At 53.9% G+C, this 26,367-nt stretch overlaps 8 protein-coding genes across 8 annotated transcripts; 3 read left to right on the forward strand and 5 right to left on the reverse strand.

Annotated features, from left to right (window-relative positions):
* Nucleotides 1-810: 810 nt before the first annotated feature.
* On the forward strand, nt 811-2,226 carry A1O3_02850 (uncharacterized protein; the record flags this gene model as incomplete). The annotated part of the gene is made up of 1 exon (XM_007732990.1): nt 811-2,226. The coding sequence occupies one exon, from the start codon at nt 811-813 to the stop codon at nt 2,224-2,226; it is 1,416 nt and encodes a 471-aa protein (XP_007731180.1).
* Nucleotides 2,227-3,731: 1,505 nt separating this feature from the next.
* Nucleotides 3,732-5,621, reverse strand: A1O3_02851 (uncharacterized protein; the record flags this gene model as incomplete). Its single annotated transcript, XM_007732991.1, has 3 exons — nt 3,732-4,937; nt 4,993-5,152; nt 5,212-5,621. The coding sequence occupies 3 exons, from the start codon at nt 5,619-5,621 to the stop codon at nt 3,732-3,734; spliced, it is 1,776 nt and encodes a 591-aa protein (XP_007731181.1).
* Nucleotides 5,622-6,284: 663 nt separating this feature from the next.
* A1O3_02852 (uncharacterized protein) lies at nt 6,285-7,411 on the reverse strand (the record flags this gene model as incomplete). The annotated part of the gene is made up of 3 exons (XM_007732992.1): nt 6,285-6,929; nt 6,977-7,168; nt 7,220-7,411. The coding sequence occupies 3 exons, from the start codon at nt 7,409-7,411 to the stop codon at nt 6,285-6,287; spliced, it is 1,029 nt and encodes a 342-aa protein (XP_007731182.1).
* Nucleotides 7,412-8,249: 838 nt separating this feature from the next.
* Nucleotides 8,250-12,259, forward strand: A1O3_02853 (uncharacterized protein; the record flags this gene model as incomplete). The annotated part of the gene is made up of 2 exons (XM_007732993.1): nt 8,250-11,860; nt 12,043-12,259. 2 exons carry the CDS (start codon nt 8,250-8,252, stop codon nt 12,257-12,259), a joined length of 3,828 nt encoding a protein of 1,275 aa, XP_007731183.1.
* Nucleotides 12,260-14,107: 1,848 nt separating this feature from the next.
* Nucleotides 14,108-15,640, reverse strand: A1O3_02854 (ATP-dependent RNA helicase DHH1; the record flags this gene model as incomplete). The annotated part of the gene is made up of 1 exon (XM_007732994.1): nt 14,108-15,640. The coding sequence occupies one exon, from the start codon at nt 15,638-15,640 to the stop codon at nt 14,108-14,110; it is 1,533 nt and encodes a 510-aa protein (XP_007731184.1).
* A 1,890-nt stretch (nt 15,641-17,530) lies between these two features.
* Nucleotides 17,531-21,076, reverse strand: A1O3_02855 (uncharacterized protein; the record flags this gene model as incomplete). Its single annotated transcript, XM_007732995.1, has 3 exons — nt 17,531-17,582; nt 17,631-20,914; nt 20,966-21,076. The coding sequence occupies 3 exons, from the start codon at nt 21,074-21,076 to the stop codon at nt 17,531-17,533; spliced, it is 3,447 nt and encodes a 1,148-aa protein (XP_007731185.1).
* A 360-nt stretch (nt 21,077-21,436) lies between these two features.
* Nucleotides 21,437-22,566, forward strand: A1O3_02856 (uncharacterized protein; the record flags this gene model as incomplete). The annotated part of the gene is made up of 4 exons (XM_007732996.1): nt 21,437-21,484; nt 21,545-21,599; nt 21,705-22,452; nt 22,509-22,566. 4 exons carry the CDS (start codon nt 21,437-21,439, stop codon nt 22,564-22,566), a joined length of 909 nt encoding a protein of 302 aa, XP_007731186.1.
* Nucleotides 22,567-22,858: 292 nt separating this feature from the next.
* On the reverse strand, nt 22,859-26,278 carry A1O3_02857 (uncharacterized protein; the record flags this gene model as incomplete). The annotated part of the gene is made up of 1 exon (XM_007732997.1): nt 22,859-26,278. One exon carries the CDS (start codon nt 26,276-26,278, stop codon nt 22,859-22,861), a length of 3,420 nt encoding a protein of 1,139 aa, XP_007731187.1.
* Nucleotides 26,279-26,367: the final 89 nt, after the last annotated feature.

The raw sequence follows: 26,367 nt of genomic DNA on the forward strand, positions 1-26,367 counted from the left end.
CTAGATCTCGCGATGCATAGCAACGGCGTTTGGCAGCGTACAGAGGAGACGCTGATCTGCCGATAGAATCCCATGGATGGATACCCGTATACCCGTACTCCGTACCGACCTGCATACCTACTCGTATTTGTATGCTTCCTGATTTTCGCCTGCAATCTCAGAGGTGATTAGTGCAAGACAGCATTTCGCTACAGTTACTAGTCGGTGCTTGACTGTTAAAGCGGACTCGACCGATTGTTTCGGAATCTGTGATGGGGGATGGGGAGATGGTAGGCGGCGAATCAGGTGCTGCGGTCCGTTGAGAATGCCTTATTACTCCTTACTTGGGCCCCGCGACCTCGCCAGCTTCCATCTAATATGGAGTAATACCGATCCTTTGTACGGAGTATGAGTACTCTGGACCCTGGAGTCTGTACACGTACGATCATCCACCGGCCTTGTGTACGGATCCGTGCCGGGGAACGAATGCCATGCGCTGTCCTGCATCTGCATCTCCTGCGCCCTGTCGATTTTCTCTCATGGCTGCCGTGACGCGCTCAAGCCCGTGAAAGAGAACGATCCTCTCCTACTCGTACCTTGAACGTCACGACGCCGACACTCGCCTCCACACGCGCCATCTGCCATCCAGATCGACGGAAGAACAAGACGGCAGTCATGCTGTCGCTGTCGCTGTCCCTGTCCCAGTAGCACCCGACCGATCCCCTCCCTGTCTCGAGTCCCCCGGTTGGAACGTCCGGCTGCGAGACTTGAAGTGAGGCCTGCTGCAACCTCCGTCTGCGAAACTTCAAGTGAGGCCTGCTGCAACATAACATGGTCGACACTCGCTGCGCGAATCCCGCGCTCCAGCTCGACGTCGACGTGATGATGCTTGAGTACACGCTCTACCAGGCCACCCAGGCACACTTGGACCTTCTGGCACACGCACACGCACACGCACACGCATACAAGTGGGAGGAGGATACCAACACCTCAGCCGGCGAATCGATGCGGCTGCTCTCCATCTTCGACTCGCTTCTGCGGCTCTTCAAACACCACCATCCGTCGCACAGGCTGCGCGGCGACTTCAACTTCAACCTCGACGTTCTCGAGTTTCTCGTTCTGCTGGCCAGTCGCAGTCGTAGTCGCAGTCGTAGTCGCAGTCGGGGAGCGGGAGGCTCCCACTTTGCCGACGACATGCTCGACAACTTGCGCATGACGCATCTCCGAGATCGCCGGAGGTGGCTGGCCGCGCGGGAGAGGTACACTCGACGCCGGGGCAAGCAGCCTCAGCCCCAGCCCGCCGAGGATGTGGACGTGACTTCTCAAGACGACGAGGCCCAGATCTACGACGTATGGGACCGTCGGCCTTGGGGGGAGCGAGCCACCACCACCACCACCGCCGACCAGCGTCCCTTGACAGATCCCTTCCCGCTTGCCAATACGCCGGCCCTATTGTTCGATCTGATGCCGCGGTTCATCGACATTTCAGCCCAAGTGGCCGCCGTAATCGGGCAAGATGCCAACGAGACGTGGATGACACTGGCAGCTGACTTTCTGCTCCAAGCCAGCCTGGAGGCCTTGCAGCTTCGACTTCGACTTGGGCAGCCTGGCACTGCGGCGGGAGCGGGAGTGGTGCCAGAGCATCTGCTGCCTCGACTTCAGGACTGTTTTGCCTGGGGCCACCTTGATCTCAATCCGCACGACGTGGCCGAAGACCCCGACGCCAGCCTGGTAGATCTGGATTGGGACTTGGTCAACGATCTCTTCCGGCGGAAATCCGAATCGGATCCCGATCCCGAACGCGAACGCGAACTCGAGAACCCCCAATGGACCCAGCTCCGCCTGCGCCGGCTGTCCGAGTTCTCCATCGACGCCGATGCATCTGTGTCGTCTCGGCTGCGTCGGCTTGACCGGCTGGCGAGGAAGCACCCGCAGGCCGTGTTTTTGGAGAACCTGGTCCTGTTTGTGGGCCAGGCGTGGAACTATGCGTGGGAGGCTAACCTGCTCGGCAAGCCCATCCTCGTCCAGCTGGAGGAGGGCCATCTCAAGAGTTTCGGTCTCGAGGGAGCCGACTTTGACGACTTTCTGATCCGAGTGGGATTGAAGAAGGACGACGCCACCATTGACGTCGAGACGGTGCGGCAGATGGTCGAAAGGGGTGCTACTGCCACTGCCAGATGGGACGGCCATGACATTGCTGGATACAGGAGCGAGCATCAGAAGACAAAGTCTCGGGGGCGTGTGTGAGAACGGCAACCTCTGTGTTATGTTCACGTGAAAAGCGAAGGCGTCGCTAAGATTTAGATATAGTCTACAAGATAAAGAGAAGGCGTTGCTAAGATCCAGACCAGGTCTACGAGGCAAGAGAAGGCGTCGCTAAGATCCAGATATGGTCTACAAGGCAAAGCTCGTCAAGACAGAATTCCACGTTCGACGCACAGCAGTCAGCGGTTGAGTCGACACCGGTCCGAGCCGCCACGCCACTGCGACGATTCCGCTTCCTCGCTTATCTCTGAGACACCTGATGGCTGAGGTGAGGTCGAGGTTCGTGGAGGCCACTCTGACAGGGGCGTCGAAGCAGGCCGCCTTCGACTCGACTCGACATCGATATGCATGATCAGTTGAATATCCACTAAAGGGCCCGACCTGTCCTGTCCTGTTCAGACCACATCGACATCGACATCGATATCGGCAGCACACTCCTATTGCGACGGCCTAAGACCTTATTGTCTATCAGAGCAGATCGACCATCTCAGATGGTGACATACTACACCCGGACGGGACGGTATATCGACATCGACATCGACCTAGGCTGGGCTGTCTATTCATTGCTCAACCCACCACAGAAAAACACAGAAAGGGGCTTGCCGAGCCAGTGGTGTTTAGTCCTTAGTCCCCTTGCCCCCTTGCACGCTACGATGACGATGACGGCAGCACGAGCCGAGCCGTGCAGTGGCTCGCAACGTGTGGACTCGTCTGCCTGCAGACTACAGACTACAGACTACAGACTACAGACTACAGACTACAGACTACAGACTACAGACTACAGACTACAGACTGCAGACTGCAGGGGGAAGGGGGAAAGGGACCGACTCTGCAGACATAATTCCAGTGCAGTAGCAGTGGCAGTGGTATCACCACTCAGCTAGCTATGCCTGAAAGCGAAAGAAGTGGCTTGCACCCCTCCGGGCGGAACAAGAACACAGTCAGAGTCGAGTCGAGTCCCTTTCTGCTGAGACGTGCGTGAATGTGAATATTCGGTGGAAAGGGGGCCCAGAACTTGAAGGGAATACTGCTTCCCCTTCTCGTACTACGGACAGCCCTCGTATGCACATACCTACATAACGTACCTAGATCCCTTGGGACATTCAATGGGCAAAAATATAGCCATGGATACCTATGGATATAGTAAATGGTATAGTAAATGGAATTGTACCTGTCTCGCCTTATGGAATCGTCTCGCCTTAGAATTGTACCTATCTCGCCTTTTGGAATAGACCAGCCTCAACTCATCAGCTCATGTCTTATCATTGATCATTCATCATCCTGTGAGCACCAAATCCACCAGGATTTCAAGACGCCGTGAGCCGGCGGATTGGGCCATGGGCACATAATTCTCCTAGCAGCTGATCTCAACCGAAGAGGCGCGTCGATTTCCTGCCGTATATCCCCTTGTCCAATACCGGCCCATTGGAGACCTCCTTCTCTCTAGAAATCTGCCATACTTCCAGTACAACTCCAATCTGCATCCATCAATCATCCGGGTACTCGGCCCGGACGTTGCTCACAAACGTGCCGGTCTCATGGTCGTACCTCTTGAACCACTTGCCAAGCTTCAGGGGAAATGCATTCAACAGGTCTTCTGTGATCTCACTCGGCTGAAGCACCACCACGTTTTCCTCGGCCACATAACGCGTCGACTGATCGTCCACTATGGCATTGTAGAAAGGCTGGTGTCGGCCGTTCGGCAACCGGTCCACTTGATTCGTGGTGATCCAATACTCCTGCATGCGGCAGTCTGGGTCCCAGCCGTATATCACCGCCACGTACCTGAGACGGCGGTGCCGGAATACCTGGCCGACCTTGAACTGGACCAAGGAGTTCTTGGGGTCGGAGCGGGGCTTGGGCGGTGGGGATACATGGTCTGCGTCCTTGCGTTCTTGGATGACTTCGTGGTACCGATAGCTCTCCATGTAGTTGCCGGTCATGGGAAGCATGTGGCGCTCGAATAGATGGACATCCAACTCAAAGAATTCGAGGAAGTGCTTAGCCAAGAACGTTAGGTTATGGCGCCTGGTGCCTGATGCATCGGTCATGGTCACGAGCGAGAACAGCGCGGCGTAGGTGGCGAGATTACGGTCGACAGGGAAAGCTGGTTCGCCCGGGTAGTGCGTTCCTGAGGCCATGATGTTATTCGCCGCCCGGATCATAAGGCTCCGCGGTTTGGCAGGAGTCAGAAATCCCTCGACTCTGGCGGCTGACGTGCTCGGCGAAATGAAATTCAATTGGGCCCTGAGGTCATCGGGCGATAGAGGCTCCAAGCTTCTGAATGGGTCCATGTACATGAGTGTCTCTTCGGATGCTATGGGGCCGTCGTGGTCCCTGATGTATTCGGGTAGGGGGTTGCCGTCCAAGTCCTGTCCGACCGGTGGACTGACCACAGCATACACGTGGAAAGGGAAGCTGCATGGCGCGGCGCGGAGACCGAAATGGCACGCAACATGACTGAAGATGATGGCCGAAATCAACGGGATCGAGTTTCGGTTCTCGCTGAACAGGGCCACCCCTAGGAACATGTGGTCGAGGCTATGGTAGTGTCGATCCCCTTGTATTCCGACCCATTGGTTCTCCTGAAGGTGCGCGGTGATGGCGATGGCTTTCTGTCGAGGCGTCATATCGTCAATATTGGGATATGCGGAGCGAACGGAAGCCGCGTAGGAATCCAGTCGAGCGAAGATCTGTCGTGAGTCAGCAAGGGGTTGGACACGCTCGACGACGAGAAGAGAAGCGTACATCGTCCATGTCGCCCTCGGTTCGCTCTTCAAGGATGAATAGGTCGAAGCCGGCAATAGCTCTGTCAATTGGGATGGGAGCCTCGGCAGCACTCAACCTCACCCATTCACCCACGGCGAGTAGTCGGTGCAGACAGCCAAGCGCTGCATGACTCCAGTACCTAGACAACGAATCAATCATCATGCTGGACCTGGACCCGTCTGTTCAAAGGATACTTACTTTAGAGCTAGCTGGTCTTCGGAGGAAGGGGCAGTCCTAAACAGATCGAGCAAAGTGTCTTTGGCATCGTAACCGACATCTAGAATCGTCTTCAGGGAGGCCAGGCGACCGGTCTCTTCGGTGACAATCTTGTTGATGGCCCGCCGCGTGGTACGAGCCCCGAATTGGCGATCATGGTACAGATCTCTCCATCCGGTAAAAGTGGCATCTTGAAGGAGGCTTTTGATGCCGTGCCGCTCGTCCCACCACCGAAAATCCCGCTGACAGTAGATCTTCCAGAGGAGAGGCTCATTGGCGATGTTGACAAAGCGTCGGCATGTTTGCTGCAAGGCCGCCGTGCTTCGCGGAGGCAGGTGGTGCAGAATGGCCTGGACTACTTCGTCCGGGAGCTCTGTCATCAGCGACCTCATCGTGCTGGGCGCTGGGCGCTGGGTGCTGGATCCCGGGTCTTCCCCGATTGACGGGCGCGGGCGCAGGCGCGGCAGAGGCGTGGGAATACTGCGTCGGCGGGACCAGGCCGAAGAGAAGGGGGTTTCAAGGTTCAAGTTGGTGTATTCCTACCGAGTACGGAGGACGGAGTACTTCGCACAGAGCACTCTGTAGGAGGCACGAGGTTGACCAGCGGGCGGAGATTTGAAGCTGCGGAGAAGAGAAGAGAGGAGAAGAGAGAAGCGTCAATCTGGGCGTTGGAGGGGCTTAGGAGGCTGGGGCTCAGGGTCCTAAGGCACCTTAGGCTACCTATGTGAGGCGCAGGAGGCCGCCCAATCACAGCCTCAGTGCCCAGGGGCCCCTGGAGATGGTGTCTCCCCGGAGTTCGACTGCCAGTGTCACACTTCTCCCGACGTACGCCGTACTACAGAGTAGTACTATCACACCTAGGAAGGCATGTACTCCGTACTCCGTGCTACTATCAGGGCTATGGCTGTACGGATACACTGCACAGCACGGACACCCATCACCCCTTGTCCCTGGCGCGTACATGCGGCATATGTGTGCTCTCACGACTACGGAGTACATCAAGCGAGTGCCAGTGCCAGTGCCCACCAACGCTGTGTTCGAGGAGCGCGTTCGTTCTATTCTAAATCTGCCCGCAGCCTCCCCTTCTCGGCCTCCAGGCGCACCAACTGCGCAAAGAAGGGTCCCCAGTCCTCCCTTGCCCGCTCCATCTTGACCTGGTCCTCCTCCAGGCTCGAGGCGGCCGTCATGGCTGTCAAAGCCAGCAGAGAAAATTCCAAGGCGCCCGTCGCCGCCGTTTCCCATTGGGCCTGCAGCTCAGGCAGCACCATAGCCACCCAGCTGTCTCCTTCCGAGAGACTCCCCACCTTGCGTGGTAGTTTCTCCATCCCGTCCATCCTCCAGACAGACCCGCCAGCCGGTACATAGGCTACAAAGTGGAAGCCGTTTTCGCCGTCGTCAAAGTCCTCCTCGTCTCTGAGTCTCTTGCGAGGCCGCTTGGACATGGCGGCCTTCCTCTTCTTCTCGGCGATAGCGATTTCTTGTTTGAGGCGAAGGTCGACAGCCATCTTGTCCAAGTCGGTTGCGAATGAATTGTGAACGTCTCTGACATGGTCAAACCCGTCCAAAGCAATCCCACGATCCCTGGGGGTCATGTCCAGGGTGTGTGCGCGGAACTCATTGAGCTGTGGACCTAAGTCGACGTCTGGGCGGTTGTTGACAATATTCATGAGGGCGACTGTTGCGCATGAAAAAGATGAAGTCTGTAGTCGTGAGTTGATGCCGTGGGAAAAGGGCCGAGTAATCTTACCTGATTGGCGAACCATACACCCTGGGGAGCCTCTGTGACGCTGTTCTCAACATCCGCTGGCATCCATCGTGATAGGAAGATCAGGCCGTACACGCTCTCTGGGGGGTGGTCGAACACGCTGTCGAGCGGGACCACTTCGTGAACCTGCACATCTGGAACGCCCCATTCTCGTAGCAGTGTGGTGAATATAACCTGGAGGCTGTTAGGCAGATGTAAATAAGAACCAGACGCGACAGGAGATACCGGGTCATTTTCCAACTCGGCCCATCCTCTCCACGACCCAGCTTGGTTGCTTGACGCTACGATGTCGTCGGTGCTCATCGACCCTGTATCTTCACAGGACGAAGCGGCAACCGAACTCGCTTGCGTCGACAGTCGGCCTGGTGGTGGGTCCACAGCAACATCTTTACTAGGTTGGTTTTGAAAGGAGGCCATTTTGGAAGTTCGTGTCTCTACCATGGCGTGTTTTTGTTTTGGAGGACAGATCGGTTGAGGTTGAGGTCGGAGTTGGTCAAACGCTGATGAACAGGCCTCTTACTGCAGGCACGACGGTGTACAGGACTCCTCAGGCAGAGGGATGGACTAGATAGAGATGGCCTGGATGACGTGAGGCTGTGGTCCACTATCTGTCTTCAGTCGTAGAGGAGTAGAAGCAGCAGGTGTTGTTCGCTGAAGATCTGGCGAAAGGGAAGGAAGAAAGGGGCCTCCATTTAGCCTGATGACCTTCTCTAAGATCGGTGCTGGTATTCACAGCGCAGTTGCAAGGGTACGGCGGAATGGCGGCTCATAACTGGCTGAGGCACAAGGCGGCCCTAATTGAATCACACAAAGCGATTGATAGATATATCTGGACTCTGTCGACCTGGGATTCTGGTCGAAGAATGTACAGCTCACGTGCAAGGCTGTGAATGGACGTCATCTTCGCCAAGCTTCGCCGCAAGCCGCAGCCTTGTGGTGCTCACGCCTGCCTGTGCCTGCGCTTGCTCAAGACGCGTGCACAACACGTCGACAATCAGTCTTCTTTGGCGAGCCGCTTTTCCTGGATGCATGCTCTGAGCTTGGTCCCGTCACTGTCTGTCGTGTTGATGGATGCCTCCATTTGACAAATAGTACCCCGTACTCACCTGCCACGCCTCTGCCACGTCCCTCTTCCGATTCCAATTGTGCTATCCCACACTTCGCTCAAGAATTTGGTTGAACCTGCAGACTCGGTCGAGCACACAGCTGGAAGAAAGTCCACTCACAAGAGAAGGCCCTGCAGCCGCATGGTGCAATGAATGAAACGCCGCGACTGCGGTCGGCCTTCCCTACCACCCCTAGGACCGAACCTCGACTGCGGACATTCAACAACAATGGTCCTCCGACTTTTGGGTCGCCCCAAAGCCCCCCTTCCCACAAACCCTCTCCGATAACAAGGCCTGTCCGCGTCCCTGTCGATGCTGCGTCTAGGTACAGCAGCACACCGGTGATACCGACCGAGATTGTCGACGTTCCCTCCCAGCGGTTCTATGTCTTCGCCTTTTATGTCGGGCTGACCGCGTGGAGACTGTACAACTCATACAATGTTGAAAATGACCTCGACTCGACCTGGCTGTTCCTTAAGTGGGTGGGCATCGACGCTGCTTTTTTTGTGGCTTTGCCCACCTTCAGGATACCCTGGCTGCGATGGTCTTTTGCCACAACATTCACATTTTGGCTGCTGCACGCAATAGCCAACGCCTTCTTGATGTACAAGATTCCCATCCCACTACTGTCTTGGCTGGGGGCTCTTGTCAAGGTGGCCTACGACCGGGAGCTCTCAATTTCAGAACACCGGGTCAAACCTGCCAAAATCCTGCACAATTCATCCATCATTCTGGGAAAGCAGATCATCCATATTCTGCCAGAGGGATCTGCAATCCTGAACCCAGAGAAAGAGGCCTTTTGTCTTGACACGTCGATCCCTTCGGTCGACCTGCAGATTCAAATCAATCAAACGATTCCCATTTCCATCGAACTGCAACGATTTGACCTCGACACAGATGAAGTCGAATCGATTGTTATCGGTAGCAAGCAGGCCAAACAACTGCTGAGAAAAGCGAATGAAGCCGCCTCGACATCCGACCCAAACACATCTCGAGTTCTACGATATGCCGTATCCAAGAAAGGACTGTATCAGCTGACAAGAGTCATTGACACGACGAAACTGGAAGTGCGGAAGCGAAGTTTCGATGTTGCTGTCGTGCAATGTCCGAGGGCTTCCATCTCGACCGGGACTGTGGACAGATGCACCGGAGAGCTGAGCAACGTGTCATTGCAAGTCGCAGGTGTTCCCCCTTTCAAGGTGAAATACAGCAAGATGGTCAATCGCAAACAATTCAGTTCAATTGTCCAAAATGTTCAGCCACGCCCCGACTCTGGTTATGTGTCTCCAGACGAGGCTTCTGAAGCCGTGGTCGATCCTAGGAAACCCCACGTGGGTTGGACGAAATCGACCACCGAGTCTTTCGAGATCAATGAAGCTCTTCATCAAAATGGAAGCCATTCGTACACGATTGAGGAGGTGGAGGACGGACTGGGCAATAAGGTCGTGTATGATGCGGACAACCCGAAAGATCCCCGCCCTCCCCAAGTGCAGAGTCTCACCGTACACAACCGACCTCAGGTCCGTCTGGTCGGCTGCGGTTCGGACCGATTGATCGCAGTTCCCAGAGAGAGCTCAATAAATCTGCCTGTTCGCGTTGGACCCGCTGACAGACTGCCTCCCTCTGACTGGCCTTTGAAACTCAAGTACACGTTCACCCCCGAAGCGGAAGGAGAAGTTCCTCAGGCGGAAGAACATGTCCATGAGATGACCAACGACCGGACTGGACCGCGGATTAGTACAGCAGGGCGGTACACCATCGACTCAATTGACAGCCAATACTGTCATGGAGAGGTGATGGAGCCGTCATCTTGCTCCCTGTTCAACCCTCCCGAGCCTAGCCTGACGATTGAAACGGAGGACATTTTCGATAAATGTGCTGGCAACCCTATCGGCATGTACGTCAATTTGGATTTCACCGGAACCCCACCCTTCAAGGTCAGGTATACAGTCACACACCAAGGCAAAGCTCGTCCTAAAGTGCAAGACTTCTCAGGGATGCGAGGGCAGATCGAGCTACGCGAGAGATCAGCTGGCTCTTACGTCTACAACATCCTTGAGATCGAAGACGCCGTCTACGGCCCGGTTTCTCTGAAGGCTAAGAACCTCGTCCTGAAACAAGACATCAAACCGCCTGCATCCGCGGTGTTTGTTGGAAGCAACCTTTCTGAAAAGTCATGTCTTGGCCAGCCTGTTACTATGGAAGTTGGACTCCTGGGTCAAGGACCCTGGGATCTGGACTACGAAGTAGTTCATGGCGGGAAAAGAAAGAAGCATAGCGTCTCCTCTGAAGAAGAGCTCTTCCAAATCGAACTACCCGGAGCGTCTGAGGGGGGAACATATTCGGTCGTTTTGACCGGTGTCCAAGACAGCACGCGCTGCCGTACCAGGCTGAAAGAAGAACGACAGATCGAGGTGAGACCAGAACAGCCGCAAGCCGCTTTTGGCGACATTGAAGGAAAGCGAAGCATCCTGGCATTGGACGGCAAGTCCATCAAGTTGCCGTTACGGCTGAAGGGGATTGCGCCGTGGCTTGTGACACTAAAAAATCTGGACGATGGATATCCTACGTTTGGCAAAGTGTTTAGAGATGCGAACTCGGTTCTCACCGTCGAGCGACCTGGGACGTATCAGATCCAGTCGGTACAGGACACTTGTCCAGGATTGGTCGACCCCAAGGCAGACACATTCCAAGTCAGTTGGATTCCCCGTCCGACACTATCTATCAAAGATACAACGGTGGAGACAGTGAGTAGGAACGAGGTCCGGAAACCCGCCGTGTGTCAAGGTGACGAGTCGGCGCTGGCCCTGGACTTGAGCGGCACTCCCCCATTCCACTTGAAGTACCAACAAAAGTTCGATCCTCTGAAAGGACCTTCTGCGATCAGCAATAAGCCAGCCAGCTTTGCAGGAAGCAGTGCTCTGATCAATCTTGACGCCTCCAAAGCCGGAGAGTACACCTACGTGTTCACCGAACTTGCCGATGACCGGTACGCTCACGACAAGCAGCGATTTGCTCCCACGGTTGTCCGGCAGCAGGTGTACGCACTGCCTGCTGCCAAGTTCACTCAATCAGGAAAGACATACGGCTACTGCAAGGATGACCCGAGTCTCACCTCCAGCGTTGAAGAAGAGACTGAAAACATCCCCATCACCTTTACCGGCACTCCGCCGTTCAGTGTTGAGATTGCGGTCACTCACCACGGCGTCTCAGCACGCCCAGAGGTCTTCCGCCACAAGGATATCTACACGACCACCTACTCATGGCCCTTGTCTCGAGCTTCACTAGAGCTGGGCACACACAGCATTTCGATCCGGTCTGTCAAGGATGGCCGAGGCTGTGAGAGCATTCTTGAATCGGATCCATCGTCCGTGCGTGTGTACGTATCTTCGCCGCCGACCATCATCCCGTTGGAAGCCCAGGAGGACTACTGTGTCGGCGAGCACGTCTCGTTTTCTCTGAGCGGACAGGCCCCTTTCGACGTATACTACACCTTCCAACAGCGTGAACGCAAAGCACGTGTCACAGGTAGCGAATTCAGACGTCTTGCCGAGTCGCCCGGCGAATTCACCATTACTGGCGTTAGCGACAATGCAATGGGCAATGGCAAATGCCGTGCCCGGAAAGAAATCAAAAAGACTATTCATCCCTACCCGACAGTCGAGATGGGCCGCGGCAAGACGCTTATCAGCGATATTCACGAAGGCGGAGAGGTTGATATTCTGTTTTCTTTCACTGGCACACCGCCTTTTGAATTCACGTAAGTTCCGACCTCCCTTTCTTTGCGACAGTATCATGGAAAACACTCCATCCCGAGATTGGGATTACGTTACCTTCGTAGTGAGAGGGCTACTGGCCGAGGGACATGTGTGTGTGTGTGTGAGAGAGAGAGAGAGAGAGAGACTTTGAGAGAGAGATCGCTAATACAGCATGATTATACAGATACACCCGTGCTGAGACCGTCAAGAAAGGTCGCAGCCAACCCCGGATTCTCGAAACCCGCCACGACACGTCCACCGAGTTCAGCAAAATGATCCGCGCGAGCGACGAAGGTATCTACGAAGTGGTGTCTATCAAGGACCGATTTTGCTCGTACACCAAGCCCAGTCATAAAACCGGCCAGGCTGGAGCGGGCGGCCAGAGACTTTTGACTTGGTGAGATTGGAACACCAGTCTTTCCGCCATGCTATGGTGTTCTGATTTCGAACTGGAGCTGGCGCCATTGATGTTACTACCAGTCACGCAGTGGTTGCGCCAGAGGCTTGGCCATATTGTCTTGACTTGTCGTACCGTCTCCTACCGCGAAGTCAAAAGGCTGACTATCTGGTGCTTGATGCTGTTGACCACCGGCCAATAGACTGAGTGGACTCGCCCCGAAGTGAATGGACTGGAATCGGGTTCTGGGGAACGAAAAAGTGAGAAATGTGTGTCTATGTATTTATGTATGTTACTGTGCGTTGCGTACAACACCTTGTAATATCGAGCTAGAAAGACAAAGACAGAGAACGAAGAAGCAAGCAAGCGATTCCATACCGATCAGGCCTGGTGCGAAATCCAGCCGCATTGAGTTGAACCGTATCGGCGCTTTAGGGAGAGATGGAACAACGGGTTGGGGAAGCAGCACGTATTGGACGTAAGATTGAATCGAGGTTATTGTGTTCTTTTTGTTCAACACTCGTCAGGCACTGGAGAAGAGGGAACTATAGCCAGAAGACAGCGGCGAGAGCGAGAATGCGAGAATGCGAGAAGCCTAAAGCACGAACTCTGAGCTCAATGCGGGTGTCAACACCATCAAAACACGGTTCAGAGGAAAGTATGCTTGTTTTGATTGTCAGACCTAGATCAGCTATTTGAAGTGCTCGTTATCGGTCAAACTGATCTCGTCTCGGGCGCAACCTTGTCTAGCCGTCCACCAACGCACATTCGTTCTGATCGTGGGCCTGAGTCTTGCTCATGTACTCGAACCGATCTGCTTTGTACACGTACAATCTGTGGCTTTTGTTCGTCGTCCAGTCCAATCGATCTTGTCGATAGTTGCGCAAAACTCGCGCCTTCTGACTGGCAACAGTGGGCATTTATCTGGCTTCGGACCGTAGGCTTTCCTCCTATTATTTTTTTTAGGGATTTTCCAAGTTTTTTGGTGGTTTGAGATCTGCTCGCATCCATGAGCTATCGTCCCCTTCCTGCTGCGAACGCGGAATGGGATGGATGCCAGAACCTTGAAATTTGATGTCGGATATCAGGTCCCAGGTTGGAAGTCCATTGGGTGACATCCTATTTTCAGACATACTTGTTGATGCTAAAGTGAGGGATATCGATGGTGGCAATTTTGATGACTGCTGAAACAGTGGAGCTGGGGAGGGTTGATTCATATTTTCGGAGTGGCAGCCAGGAGAGAGCTCGAAGGAGGGCGTAGGAGGGTGCATCAAGGCTCTGTCCGGCGCCATAGTAGATGAGAATATCGTTGGGTGTGCATAAGTCTGGGAGTCGTATTGCGAAGAGTCGAATTGAAATCCATATCGGTAGTTTTCTGCCTGGGGGTTTGCACGCTGGTGAAACCCGCTGGCATACTCTGGAAAGTCTCCGAATGAAAACAGCAAATTCCCACAGAACGCCATGCAGATCTACAGTCCCTGTAGAGGCCTGCTGCCCGAGCTTCCGCATTTTGCGCCGTTTGCGAAACATGCCCACAAGAGCATGTTTATTCAAGACAAACAATGCCATAAACCCGCAAGTGTGGACCAAGTTTGCTCAGCAAAAGTCCATTGCTTGTCCTTCGATCCATCCAGAAAGCTCCCAACCCAAAGAAGAAAAGCGTAACTGTACGACACTGTTGTACAGATCGGATAGCAAGCAAATCATAGTAACCATGATCGAACTCCGAGCTTGCGCATGTCGCATGTCATAGACCTTCGTGAGCCTAGAGAATAAACAAGACGCCGTGAAAAGAAATAATAAAAACAACCCAGTGCTAGATCGCAAGACACATCTCAGAGCTCGGCAGAGACTACTGAGCGGTTTGCCCGACAGGCGCCGCTGTCTGATGAGGATAACCTCCTCGTCCCCCTCGAGGACCTTGACCTTGGCCTTGACCCTGACTACGGCCTCGACCTCGATATCCTCCTCGACCTTGATTATTAGGCTGTTGACCATATCCGTTGGATTGATTTTGTGGTCTGCGCGCCTGATTCTGCCCATTGGCCGGCGCATTGGAAGGGAGTGATCTCGTAGTCTGAGATGGAGGAGGCATCGAACGAGGAATATTCTCGGGATTTTCGTACACATACAGACTTTTGTCAATCGATGGCGGGATAGGCTGAATCTCAGTGCCTAGTTCCTGTTCGATCTTGTAGAGATTGAAACGGTCTTCCCAATTGATCAGGTTGATTGCCAGACCAAGATGGCCGAACCGGCCGGAACGACCGATGCGGTGAAGATATGTCTCCGCGTTCTTGGGGAAATCGAAGTTGATGACAACATTGACGGCTTGGATATCGATACCACGGGTGAGTAGATCCGAGCACACCAGGTTTCGGCAGACGCCGGCGCGGAAGTCGTGGAAGACCTTGTTTCGGTTCTGCTGCAGCATCTTGGCGTGAGAGTAGAAGCAAGAGTACCCAAGCTCTGTAATCTTCTTTGCAAGAAGTTCAACCCGGTTGGTCGAGTTGCAGAAGATGATGGACTGATTGATTTGGAGCTTGGAGAAGAGCGTGTTGAGGCAATGGACTTTCTGCTTCTCTTCCACGAAGGCGTAGTACTGGGTTATGCCACGAAGGGTGAGTTCGTCCATGAGATTGATTTCGTAAGGGTTGCGCATGTGTTTGTCCTTGAAGGATTTGACAATCATGGGAAATGTTGCGCTGAAGAGCATCACCTGGCGATCTTTGGGAAGGAAGGAAAGCAGTTGCTCAATGACAATGGTGAACTCGGGGGATAAGAGCTTGTCTGCCTCGTCCATTACAAATATGGGGCATTCTGACAGGTCGGCGACACCTTTGCTTGCGAGATCGAGAATTCTTCCTGGTGTGCCTACGATAATGTGCACAGGCTCGCCGAGTCTGATGATGTCGTCTTTCAGGCCGGTGCCACCAGTTGTGACCATGACATTAATACCCAGATGTTTTCCAAGCATCTTGCAGACTTGAGATGTTTGTAATGCGAGTTCTCGAGTAGGGACGAGGATGAGAGCTTGTGTCTTGGGATTCTTTGGGTTGATTCGTTCGAGAGTGGGAATAACAAAGGCTGCAGTCTTGCCAGTGCCGTTCTTTGCCCTGGCCAGGATGTCTCGCCCGGTGAGGGCAACGGGAATAGTCTCTTCTTGAATGGGAGAGGGCTTCTCGAACCCAGCTTCAAAAATGCCCATCATCAACTCCCGCTTGATGTAGAAGTCTTCAAACTCGAGACCCTTGGTAGCAGTAACATCTTCTGTTTGTTGTCGGGTATCCTTGGTGGGGAGTTTGAGAGAGTCTCTCCAGTTGGGGTCCTCTGCGCCATCATTTAACGAGGCCTTATTCAGCTGTGCTGCCAACGCGTCGGGCATTTTGGAGGAAATCCAATGTCGACACTTGTGTGAGAGGAGAGAAGTGGGACGCCGGAGGGGTCAACTCGACGCTGGCAGTGAGATTCAGCCTTGTGCACTAAAAGAACCGACTGGTTTATAAGTTCGACGTGATTCTCCGAGGGAGAAACAGGAACTCAGGGTCGCTTTGACGCAGGCAAGCAAGACTGTGGTAGGAACAGTAGCGACGTCGTGGGGTTGTTGCTAGCCTGGAGGAGTGATTGGTGGCGGCAGTGCTCGCTTTTGTGTATGTGTAGGTGTGGCTGCTTTGAGGGCTGAAAGAGTTCAACAAGAGGGTGGTAGAGGCGAGCAATCCTTGCAGAGAAACTGGGGAGAGTCTTTGAGTGTGTGGCAGTGAGTCTGAGGTGGTAGTGAGAATGAGGCTGTTGCTCGACGAGAGTTACAGGTACAAAGGTTTCGTTGTGCTGTGCTCGGCGACTGCGGTGAAGGGATCGAACCCGCCCACAATGACAAGAAATCCAGGGGTCACGTGCCTCCGCCGCCGCAAGGGGAATTCGTCGCCAAGACCCGATCTGGTCTATTCCGCTTTGGGTTCTATATCGGGATATGCTTCTATTTGATATTCCAGCCTGTTCGACGTCTTTCTCATCCCTTCATCATCTACTACTCCGAGTCCGATATCCCAACCCAGTGACAAAGGGGACCCTTTATCTATCATGCGCCAGGATCTGCGGTGCCAAATTCATTCGTGAGCCCTTTCACACACAGCACTGCTCGTCTCATAGCATTTCACAATCCTGATCAGGGACGCCTTTTCCTCCAGGCTTTCTCCAGCAGGGGCTGAGCTCTCCATATACATCAGTTGCAGGGACAGACACAACTGCTGGGACATGCTCCTGGTCCTCTTGGGCCTTTGCATGGACAGCTAGTTGCGATCAGCATATCAGAACTCCGAATTTGCTGGATGACGATTCGTACCTGCCTCTGACACATGGCGGCACACAACCACAGTTCCTCGTCTTGCTTGGTTTGTTATCGCGGTCTTTCCTAGCTAAGGGAGCCCTTTCGCCGCCTTCAGAACAGTAAAGCCCCATAAGACGTGTACTGCTCTCCAAGAGCTCGTCGAATTTGTGCTGTGGTGCAAGCCGGAATGACAGACTAGTCTGTGAGTAAACCTCGTTTCGACGCATGACGACAACTCTCGCGTTGGAGGTCAAACAAGGTTGAGTGGTCTTCTGTCGACAAGTCTCTGATGGTCCAAGGATGTGTTGTTTCCCGAAATCGTCACTCTGGCAAGATCCTGAGGGAACTATATACCGCCTGGTCCCGGGACCTTAAACCTGTGGTGCATTGTCACTTCCCAACAGAAAATGATCTTACACGAGCACTGGCATTCTCGGCGCATCGTTTCTCGGAGCCAGGCAGGAGCCAGCGCAGCTTGTGTCTGTGTTCTCTCCGCAACCGACGGATTCCGACACCGCAGCAATGCTGTCCATACATGCGACATGGTTGTCGAGACTATTTGCAACGAGAATGTCGGTGGAGACTGACGAGACACAGATGTTGTTACACAAAGCCAGTTAAGTCCAACATTCTTCGGGATGCAGCCGTCACCCACCAGCCAAGCGAACTCTGGCTTCTGCATGTGCACTTTACATCGAGCCTCGTAAGTGTGCTCGTGCAGCAAAAGAGAAAGGAGGACCAACCACATGGATTTGGTGACATTGTTGAGGCGGACAGCTCATTCTGGCGATTCAACCGTGACACGGGCCGCCATCCTCACCCCGTTGTTGCTAGTACCGCCTGTCTACCTTGGAAGTAGGTGATGATTTTCGACTGATGAGAGTCACGGCAACTCATACTTTGAGCATCCCCACCTGGCCATCGATTCCCGACTACGTGTCTTCACTTTCAGGCGGTCGCAAGGACAAGCCTTGTTTGACCTCTTTCTGGCGCAGCGATCCTGCTCCATGTTAGCTCATACACTTTGGCAGAAATCATCTCCACGTACTCAATAGGGTTGACATCAGGCGCTCTCTTGATGTCGGATTTTGTGCCAGGACTGATGAGTATGAATTGTCCACCAATACTCTGCCTGGCTCCCTCAATCAACAGATTGACGCTGGTGGATCGGTTCACTGCGTCCATAAACACATCAAACTCATCGAGACACCTTATGGGGGCGCCCATTGCCTCCCAAATCGCAAGAAGCAGACAAATCTGCGCGAACGACTTCTCTCCGCCTGACAGCGTCCGCACACTACGTCCCGTCCCATCCCGTCTCGTGATGTCGGGCTCGACTCTGATGTCCATCAATTTCTGCTTGTGATCCAGAGTGAGGGTTCCGCGGAAGCCTCTCTCGCTCAGCATATACATAAAGGATGCCTTGGACCTATGTGAGATGAAGTTTCGGAACTGCTTCCATCGATATCGCCGCTGCACCATGGTCTCGGTGAGCTTGTCACGCAGATCTGATAGGCCTTTGACTTCGCGCTTCGCGCTCTCGTATGCTTTCGACCACTTAGCAGCTTCAGCGGCAATCTGCTCCCGGTCTCCGATACGATCGTGATATTTGCGATAATCTGCTTGGATCCGGTTGTACTTTTTCTGCAAGCTTTCATGGTTTTCCCCCTCGGGAATGTTGACCCGCTCACACACCTCGCGAGCTTGTCCAATAAAGTTGGCAATCTTCTCGTCCATGTTAGCCACATTACGTTGCATTTCAGCACGGTCTCGTTTGCTGTCGTCGATTTGAGCGATGACATTGTTCTTTTCCCCCAAGTCGTAAGCTCTCTTCTTGCCAGCCTTTTGAGCAGCGGCCTGTGTCTCTGCAGCTGCGGCCTCAGCTTCTGCTATGCGTGCACCCAGTTCATTCAGCTTCTGAGTCGCCTCCCGCAGTGTTGTCTTGAGTTGATCCAGGGCTGCCACAGAATCGAGGTAGGAATTCTCATGGACGGTCTTCTGCTCTTTGGCATCTGCTAGTTGTTGTAGTAGGACGTCCCGGTTCCCCCCCTCGACGGCGTCTTCTTTGATGGCTTCCACTATGCGCTCCTGTTCATCTTCTGCCTTTTGGACTGCAATCTGCATTTCACGCTCCATTCGGTCATGCCGGACCAAGGCTTGTTTCGACTTCTCGTGTCGATCTCGAGCACTACGCCATTCTTCCTCGGCTTGACGCAACTGATCTTTCGATTCCTGGACAGCCTCCCGCTGCCGACGTATGGTATCGTCAACATCTGTTCGCATCCTTGGTGTACCGTGGAACTCGTGAATGGGGTCTTGAGCGGCCTGGCCGTTTCGGTAGGACAACGCGGCTCCCCTCAACCGACTGGTCGGGCTGAAACAGTAGCACCTCTTGACGTTTTCCAGAGGTCGACCACCAGAATATAACGCGTCCGAAGCTTCAGACATGTCAGGAATCAATAGAGTCTGCTCGATGGCGTTTGCTATGACTAGTTGCTTCTTGACCGACTCATTGTCGATTTCCAATACTCTTAAGACGGTGTCGAAGCGAGAGTCGGGCTCTCTGATGTTGAGAGGCTGTCGGTTGGCAATGAATATAGGAAGAGAGCATTTTGCCCGGCGCATAATGTTGCTCAGCAGAATCTCATCACTCTTCCCAAACACAATAAATGCGTTCAGTCCAGTGCCGAACGACTTCTCGAGGATTGACGACCATTCGGGCCTGAGTAACTTCACGTGCTTTCCCAGTGGCCCGATGGGCCGATCGTGAAAGCCTCTCTCTTGTTGCAGGGCTTTCAGTAACGATGGCATGTTCGGGTGATAGGCCAAGTCTTGGGAATTGCGATGCTCTGTCAGTTGTTTGAGATTCTGCTCCTGTTGTTTCACTCTTTGCTCCTGTGCCTTCTTGGCTTCTTCGGCTTCTTTTTCAGCCGTTTCCATATCCGTAATGTCTTTCAAGCGATGCTCTCTTTGCCTTTTGTGCTGAGTATAGTCCTGTTTCGCTTGTTCCAAAGTGCTCTTTGCGTTCTCGAGTGCAGCTATCCGTTGGGCAGCACCACCTCCATTGAGCTCGGCCAACCGTTGTTCCTCCAGCTGGATGGCTTCTTTCTTGGTTTGAATTGTCTTGTCGGCATCCTTCAGAGCGGCACGGATCGAGCGCTGTTCAGCCACCGCCTCCTGGGTCTCCCTCTTGATGTCTTCTTGTTGTGCCTTTGCTTCATTCCTCTCCTCTTGTAGCTGTCGGACCACCTCATTTGAAGCGTCGTAGGCTTCCCTGGCTGCTGTAGCGGCCCGATCAGATTGCTGGAAGATTTCGTCCACCTCCGCCAATCGGGCCTCCGCCTGTGCTATCTTCGCATCTTCTTCCTGAACCAATGCTGCATAAGAATCTCGGATATTCTCTTGCTCGACAACTTGGGCCCACGCCATGACGCGCCGTAAATCACGAGCTTTGTCCAACATGCTGTCATACTTCTGGGATATTTCCTGCTTGTTCTTGGCTCTCTCATATTTCTTCTTCAGATCATCCAGGTCCGGAAGCTTGTCTTCGATTTTTGCGCGAATGTTCTCTTGTTGCTCCTCAATGACGCGGTAATCTTGGTCGAGCTGCTCAAGCTGTACACCCTTCATGAAGAACTTGTACTTCTCACCCTGGCCGGACGAGCCGAGAAATTGTCGAGCCTGATCCTGTGAAAGCACCGTCATGGGATTGTCAATCTGTAGCATCATGTGGTCACATATTTCCTCGAGGTCAAACTTCCGTGTCGAAACGACTCGTCCCTTCTCAGACTTGAGCTTGAAACCACTAGTACCGGTACGTGAAAAGTACCGTTCAACTTGAATGGTATTCCCGTACAACTCTGGCATGTACGCATGGTCGCCCTGATTCTTGATCTTGCAGAGGATGCGGGCATGGTCTTTGCCCTCCTTGATGAAATTTTGAAGCCTTGCACCTCGATTTGTGGTGGAGGCCTTTCCTCCTAGACACAGGACGATTCCGGTAAGAATGGCACTTTTCCCGCTGCCATTTTTGCCGCAAATAAAATTGATCAGGGGGCCCAACTTAAACTCCATGTAGTCATGGCACATAAAATTTTCCAATTCCACGGCTTCTAGAATGCCATGAGCTGCGGGTTCATTATTGGTTGTGCGATTCGAATTCTTTCTTGCTTCCACCGCCTGCGTGGCTGCAAGCATGGCCTCTTCATCATCATCTCCATCCTCCTCAGAGTCGATTTCGGAGGGCGGAGTGCTCACATTCTGGCGGTCGTCCACGTCGCTTGAGGCGTCCCGTTGTACTGAGGACTCATCGCTTGTTCGTCGTCTCTTGTTCTACCCCGTTGTCAACCTTGGCTCTTCAACTTTCCTTGCGCCTACACTTACCGATGAGCTCTGAGGAGGGGAGGTTGCTCGGCTGCTCTGGCCGAGATGATGGGCGCTGTCGTCGGCGTCATCGTCGTCGTCGAACGGAGCCGAGCGCTTCGGCGGCGCCATGTTGACCGTTTGGACGAGACTCTCTCCTGTCAAGGGAAGCAAGTGTCTGTTTATCGTAGGATCGGATGCGAGGGTGGCTGCGGCCTGAAAGTGCAGGCGCGTTTTTGACGCGTTGAGCGGGACTTGGATAAACCCGCCGCTGGAATTAAACCTTAAAGCCGATGCACGCTCTAGAACTAAACCGGCTGCCAGATTTTGTGCTCGCCCGCGTCACAGAGGGCCACACCCACACACCACACATAGGTCCTACATCAGTACGCAGGACACTGGCCGTGAAGATCCTACCAACTCCGAGGCGCCAATGATAGAGAGCTGATCTGGACTGTGCCTCGATTCCAAAGTGCCTCTGCTCTTGGAAGAATGGCCTCGGCCGCGGCCAATACCAATGAGGGCAGGCCTAAGGCAAAGGTACCTTCGAATGCTCCTCAATCCCCGGGAAAGTAACGCTTCGACTGACCGTGCGGGCAGCCCAGCGCCTTGCGCTCAATCATAGCAGGGTCAACAGCTGGAGCGGTTGAAATCGGTCAGTTTTCCCTTGCGATGGACAACAGCTTTGCTTGCCCTTGGTGTCAATGAGGCACTGCTGGTCTATGGCGTTCCCTTTGCTTACGCCTGCTTCCCCTTACAGCCATTACGTATCCATTCGATCTCCTCAAGACACGGTCGCAACTCAATCGCCGGTTACCAGATGCGAAGCGGGTGCCACTACCCCGGTTTCCCTCGAAAGAGTGGTACACAGGTTGCACGACTGCGATTGTCGGAAATGCAGTCAAGGCTGGGGTGCGGTTCCTCTCGTTCGACACGTACAAACATCTCCTATCAGACGCAGATGGAAACATATCTGGGCCTCGGACTGTAGCCGCCGGGTTCGGCGCAGGCATTACAGAATCTCTGTTGGCGGTTACGCCGTCGGAGTCGATTAAAACCCAATTAGTAGACGATGCGAAGCGCCCGCAGCCACGTATGAGGGGCTTCATTCACGGATCGACAATCATTGCAAAGGAGAAGGGATTCCGAGGCTTCATGCAAGGCTTTATTCCCACAACGGCCCGCCAGGCTGCGAACAGCGCCGTCCGCTTCAGCACGTACACGAGCCTCAAACAGTTCGCCGAGGGCTATGTGGCGCCTGGGGAAAAATTGGGCTCTCTTACGACCTTTGGGCTGGGCGGGCTTGCCGGTATCGTGACGGTCTATGCGACCATGCCGCTAGACACGGTCAAGACACGGATGCAGAGTTTAGAAGCAACGAAGCTCTACAAGAACAGCCTTCACTGTGCGGCGCAGATCTACAAGAACGAAGGCATATTGACCTTCTGGTCTGGCGCACTGCCTCGTCTCGGCCGGCTTACCCTGAGCGGCGGTATCGTGTTTACAATGTGAGTCTACCCCTATCACATCCTTGTTATATAACAGGAGCTGACCGACCATCTAGGTATGAGAAAACTATTGAGCTTTTGGACCTGGTAGACCCGGACAGGAAGTACATCTAAACATCGAATCGGCAGACGAGGCCGGAAAAGTGGACTGTTTAAAGAGTCATGTTATGTTATTGCACGAAACACCATTGTATTGGCCTCTCAGACTCGGCGAACCAATATCCTCGAGGGCATCACGAGCATTTGGACTGGGCGGAGATAGATGGACAGTGAGAAAGAGAGAGATGCAGATGCTAGACATATGCCCGTCGAGTAGCGGTACGGGCGTGAGTCTTCTACTGTATATTTGTGATACCCGAGCATTGTACCACTCTACAATCCAAGTCCTATTTATTACCCACCGCTACTACTGGCCCTTAACCGTAATCTCTCTGACCATTCCCTCGCCCAGCATGGCGATTTCGGCAAAGATGCCATCTCTGTTCAACACACACATGTCCTTAGTATCTGTCTGATGGTCATCCGGTACTGGTACTGGCACGCTCGACCACCCCAGCCTAACGCGCCACTCCTTGGGGCCGAGGACACCGGGCCTCCACAAGCCAGCAATCACGCGGCCGCCGTGCTGGTCGTGGAAGAAGAGGGCAGTAGACCCAAAGACATGATTGAGGTCGCGGAGGAACAGCTCGACCGGGTCGTGCCCGATGGAGGCGGTGTCGAGAGCCTCGTGGATCTGGAGATTCTTGAACTCCGAGGTCCCACCGTTGGGCTGCGGCGCCGATGTAGATCCAGCTTTGGACTTGTTCGATCGCAGCACCGACGGTTTGAGTTGGATCTGGAAATCAAAGTCTGCCAGCGGGCTGGTGAAGAGGCCCGTCCAATCCAAGTCGTCCATCTGAGTACCTTTGGTGATGACAACGTCGACGGCAGCCCGGGCGAGAGCCGTCAGACGGCCGGCCACCACGCGCGGCGGCCGTGCACCCTGCGTCCAGACTATGCCTGTGGCGTCGTGGTTCGTGCCGATGAACCAGACGACGTTGTTCATGCTGGGGTCGAGTTTGCGCCACGCTTGGAACCGGGTCTGGATGTCAGACAGCTGCGAGGCCGTCATGTCCTGCGAGAGGCTGAGGTCGACGCTCAGAGGCGCGGATGCCCAGTCCCATCGAGACAGGAGGTGAAGACAACGCAGGAACGCGGTGGTAGAGGAGCCAGGTGTCGACCATGGCGCGGGGTGGAGGAAGACGTGTGCCGCGACGACCTCGAGGACTTCTTCCGGAATGTGCGGCAGCAGCAAGTGCGACGAAACCCATTTCTTGACCAACCGAATCGTGGCGGAAAGAGGCGGAAAGCGTGTGCACAGGGTGCGGATTGCCGTGGTGTGGTTTGGTTGAGCGAGGAAATCCCGCCTATGTGTTGCAAGTGCGGTGGTGAGAGAGTCTCTCAGGGAGCCATGGAGCGATTTGTCGGCCAGGGCTGTCTGCAGAAGATGTTCCTCTCGGTCGTGATGGATACGGGCTCGGAAACAAATCGAACTCAGCCCCGGGGCCGGCGACGGGTAGATGATATCCAGGAACGAAGTGTTGAAGTGCCCAGTGGCAGCGGAGTCGGTGTTCTCCAAACCCACGCGAGTCTCCAGGCTGGTATTCGCCGCAGTCAAAAGTTCCGCAAGCTTGAGGAGGAATGCGATCTTCGTATACTGGATGGCAGGCAGAGAGTCAGGCCATCTTGTCGACGAGTCAAATTGGATGATCATATTCAGCGGGCGCGTTGTCTGCGGCAGCAGGGGATGGCCCACAGAGGAGGAGCGTAGACCTGGATCTGCTGGAAATATCGATCGGATAGGCAAGGGAAGATCTTCCAGGCCGTGCAGTGTCGACGCCAAGGTTTGGAATGTCGATCCAATTATCCTGAATGCGTCCTTTGCACTCACGGGTGACTCTGTTCCCAAGGCACTCGACTCTAAATCCTGGCCTTTGACCTTCACAGAGCTGGGGGGTATTTTGAAATGGAGCGTTGCGAGATGAGAGATGATCTGCAACGTAACCGGACTCCCCGGCGCCCACACCAGGCTTTCAGATATACTTCCATCCCTGAAGCGGCGCAATTCTGCTTTCTCGCCCCAGAGCCTGCGGAACTCGGCGGCTTCATCTTGTTCCTCTGCTGCCGGACCGTGGTCTACCAGTCGAGCCACATTGTCTGGGGTTGTAAGTAGAGCGACCTCCAATTCGTAGTCTTCTTTGTTGATGAGGACTGGATTTTTGTTGAGGGACCAGTTGGGCCGTTGTGGTATCCTGAAATTGACCAGAGTGGCCCTATCTCCCAGACCCCGTACCAACGTGGTGTGCATTCTCAGAAGAAAGTCTCGCTCCTCCCCGGCTGTTCTGTACCTCGCTGCAGGGACCTTGATTGAGAAAAGCTCGTCGTACTGCAACACCGGTGCTGCCACATTCAAGGTGAATGTTGAGTCAAAGCTGTCCTCGTTCCGGGAATTGACTGCAGCCAGTGAGATTTGAGCGTGGTGTCGAAGAGACTGGTACGACCATGGCGTCATTTTATACAGTATATTCACGCCGGTGTTTCCATCAAATAGAATCGGGTATTCTGACCGTGGGATTGTCAAGTTTGTGATATTGAGCACCATGGGATCTCGCAAGTCTCGTCCAGCCAGGATTTGGAGCATGGCCTTGAAGAATTGGAGGCAGCTGTACTGCTTAGAGAACAGTGGATGGCCTCTGTGACCACCAGAGTGGAGAAACAGGGCGCACATATAACACCATTCCCGCCAGCCAAAACCTCCCGATCTGGCCGAACTGGAAAAGCCCCTTTGCCTCAGCCAGAGCTGGCCAATTCGACATGCATCATCAAAAGCAGGGCTTCTCGTCTTCTGGACGAGATCCTCAAAGGATGAAACCGATGCTGCACTGCGGATAGCACTGTTGTAAAACGGAGTAGGCTGGTCGGCGGTTGTTGCTTCGCCGGAGACTGCATGCCTGAGACAGTTCTTAGTGGGCAACGTCTTTGCAACGGGTATCGATGCGTCTGGGAACCCGACAGCGACTCGAAATGTAAACTTCGACAATGCCTTATCCTTCGGCACAAGCTCGATTGTAGGTAAGAGATCCACATCGCACAGATATGCGAAGGACATGTCGTAGTCGGGCCCTTGTTTTTCCTTGATCGTCGACGCAATGCAAGCGAGGTAGAAGGCAGCTTTGTGAGGAGCTCGAGAGTTGAGATAGTCTTTCTCTTGCAAGAGATCCTCCGGCATGATTGCCGTCAGTTCGACGACATGTTGATGTTTCAGACTTGACCCTAAAGGCAACGCTCCACCGATTACGATCTGAGTCGGCACCTTGAACTCGAACTTGTAGTTGGTTTTCTTCGACGGCTGGGGTTCAGGGAACGGAACTCTGATCCCTTGCTTGCTAAATGATTTTATAGCATCGAGAGCGGTCACGGGCAGACGGGGTGGTGAATGTTTGATGGTGGCCTCCAGTGTGGTCACGACCGCTGTCCACTTAGGTCGAAGTCTTGCATAGTTAGGGGTCAATTCATCATTCAGCTCGGCCACTTGCAAAGCGATAACGGATGATTTGTTGACTCCGCCTGTGGGAAGAACCGTGGTGCCGGTGGTCAAGGGGCCTCGCGTCCTTGACTCCCGACCAACAGGGTGCCTGTTAGACCCAGTACCATGGCCAACCGCTGCGGCAGATTCTTCGGTATTCTGAGAGGTCACCGGTCCGCTGACTTCGCTTTCATTAGTACCGTGGCTTAGTTTTCGGCGCTTGGGAGAATGCTCCTTGGGATGATTTCCCTTGACAGACATTGTGAGTAGTTGTTGTCCTAGGAGGATCGATTTCACGTCAGATAGGTCATGGCTCGCTTCGTCGACTTCGATTCCAGATCAAGACGACT

The sequence above is a fragment of the Capronia epimyces genome (genome assembly GCF_000585565.1).
Source record: "Capronia epimyces CBS 606.96 chromosome Unknown aczIQ-supercont1.2, whole genome shotgun sequence".
In the NCBI taxonomy this organism is placed as follows: domain Eukaryota; kingdom Fungi; phylum Ascomycota; class Eurotiomycetes; order Chaetothyriales; family Herpotrichiellaceae; genus Capronia; species Capronia epimyces.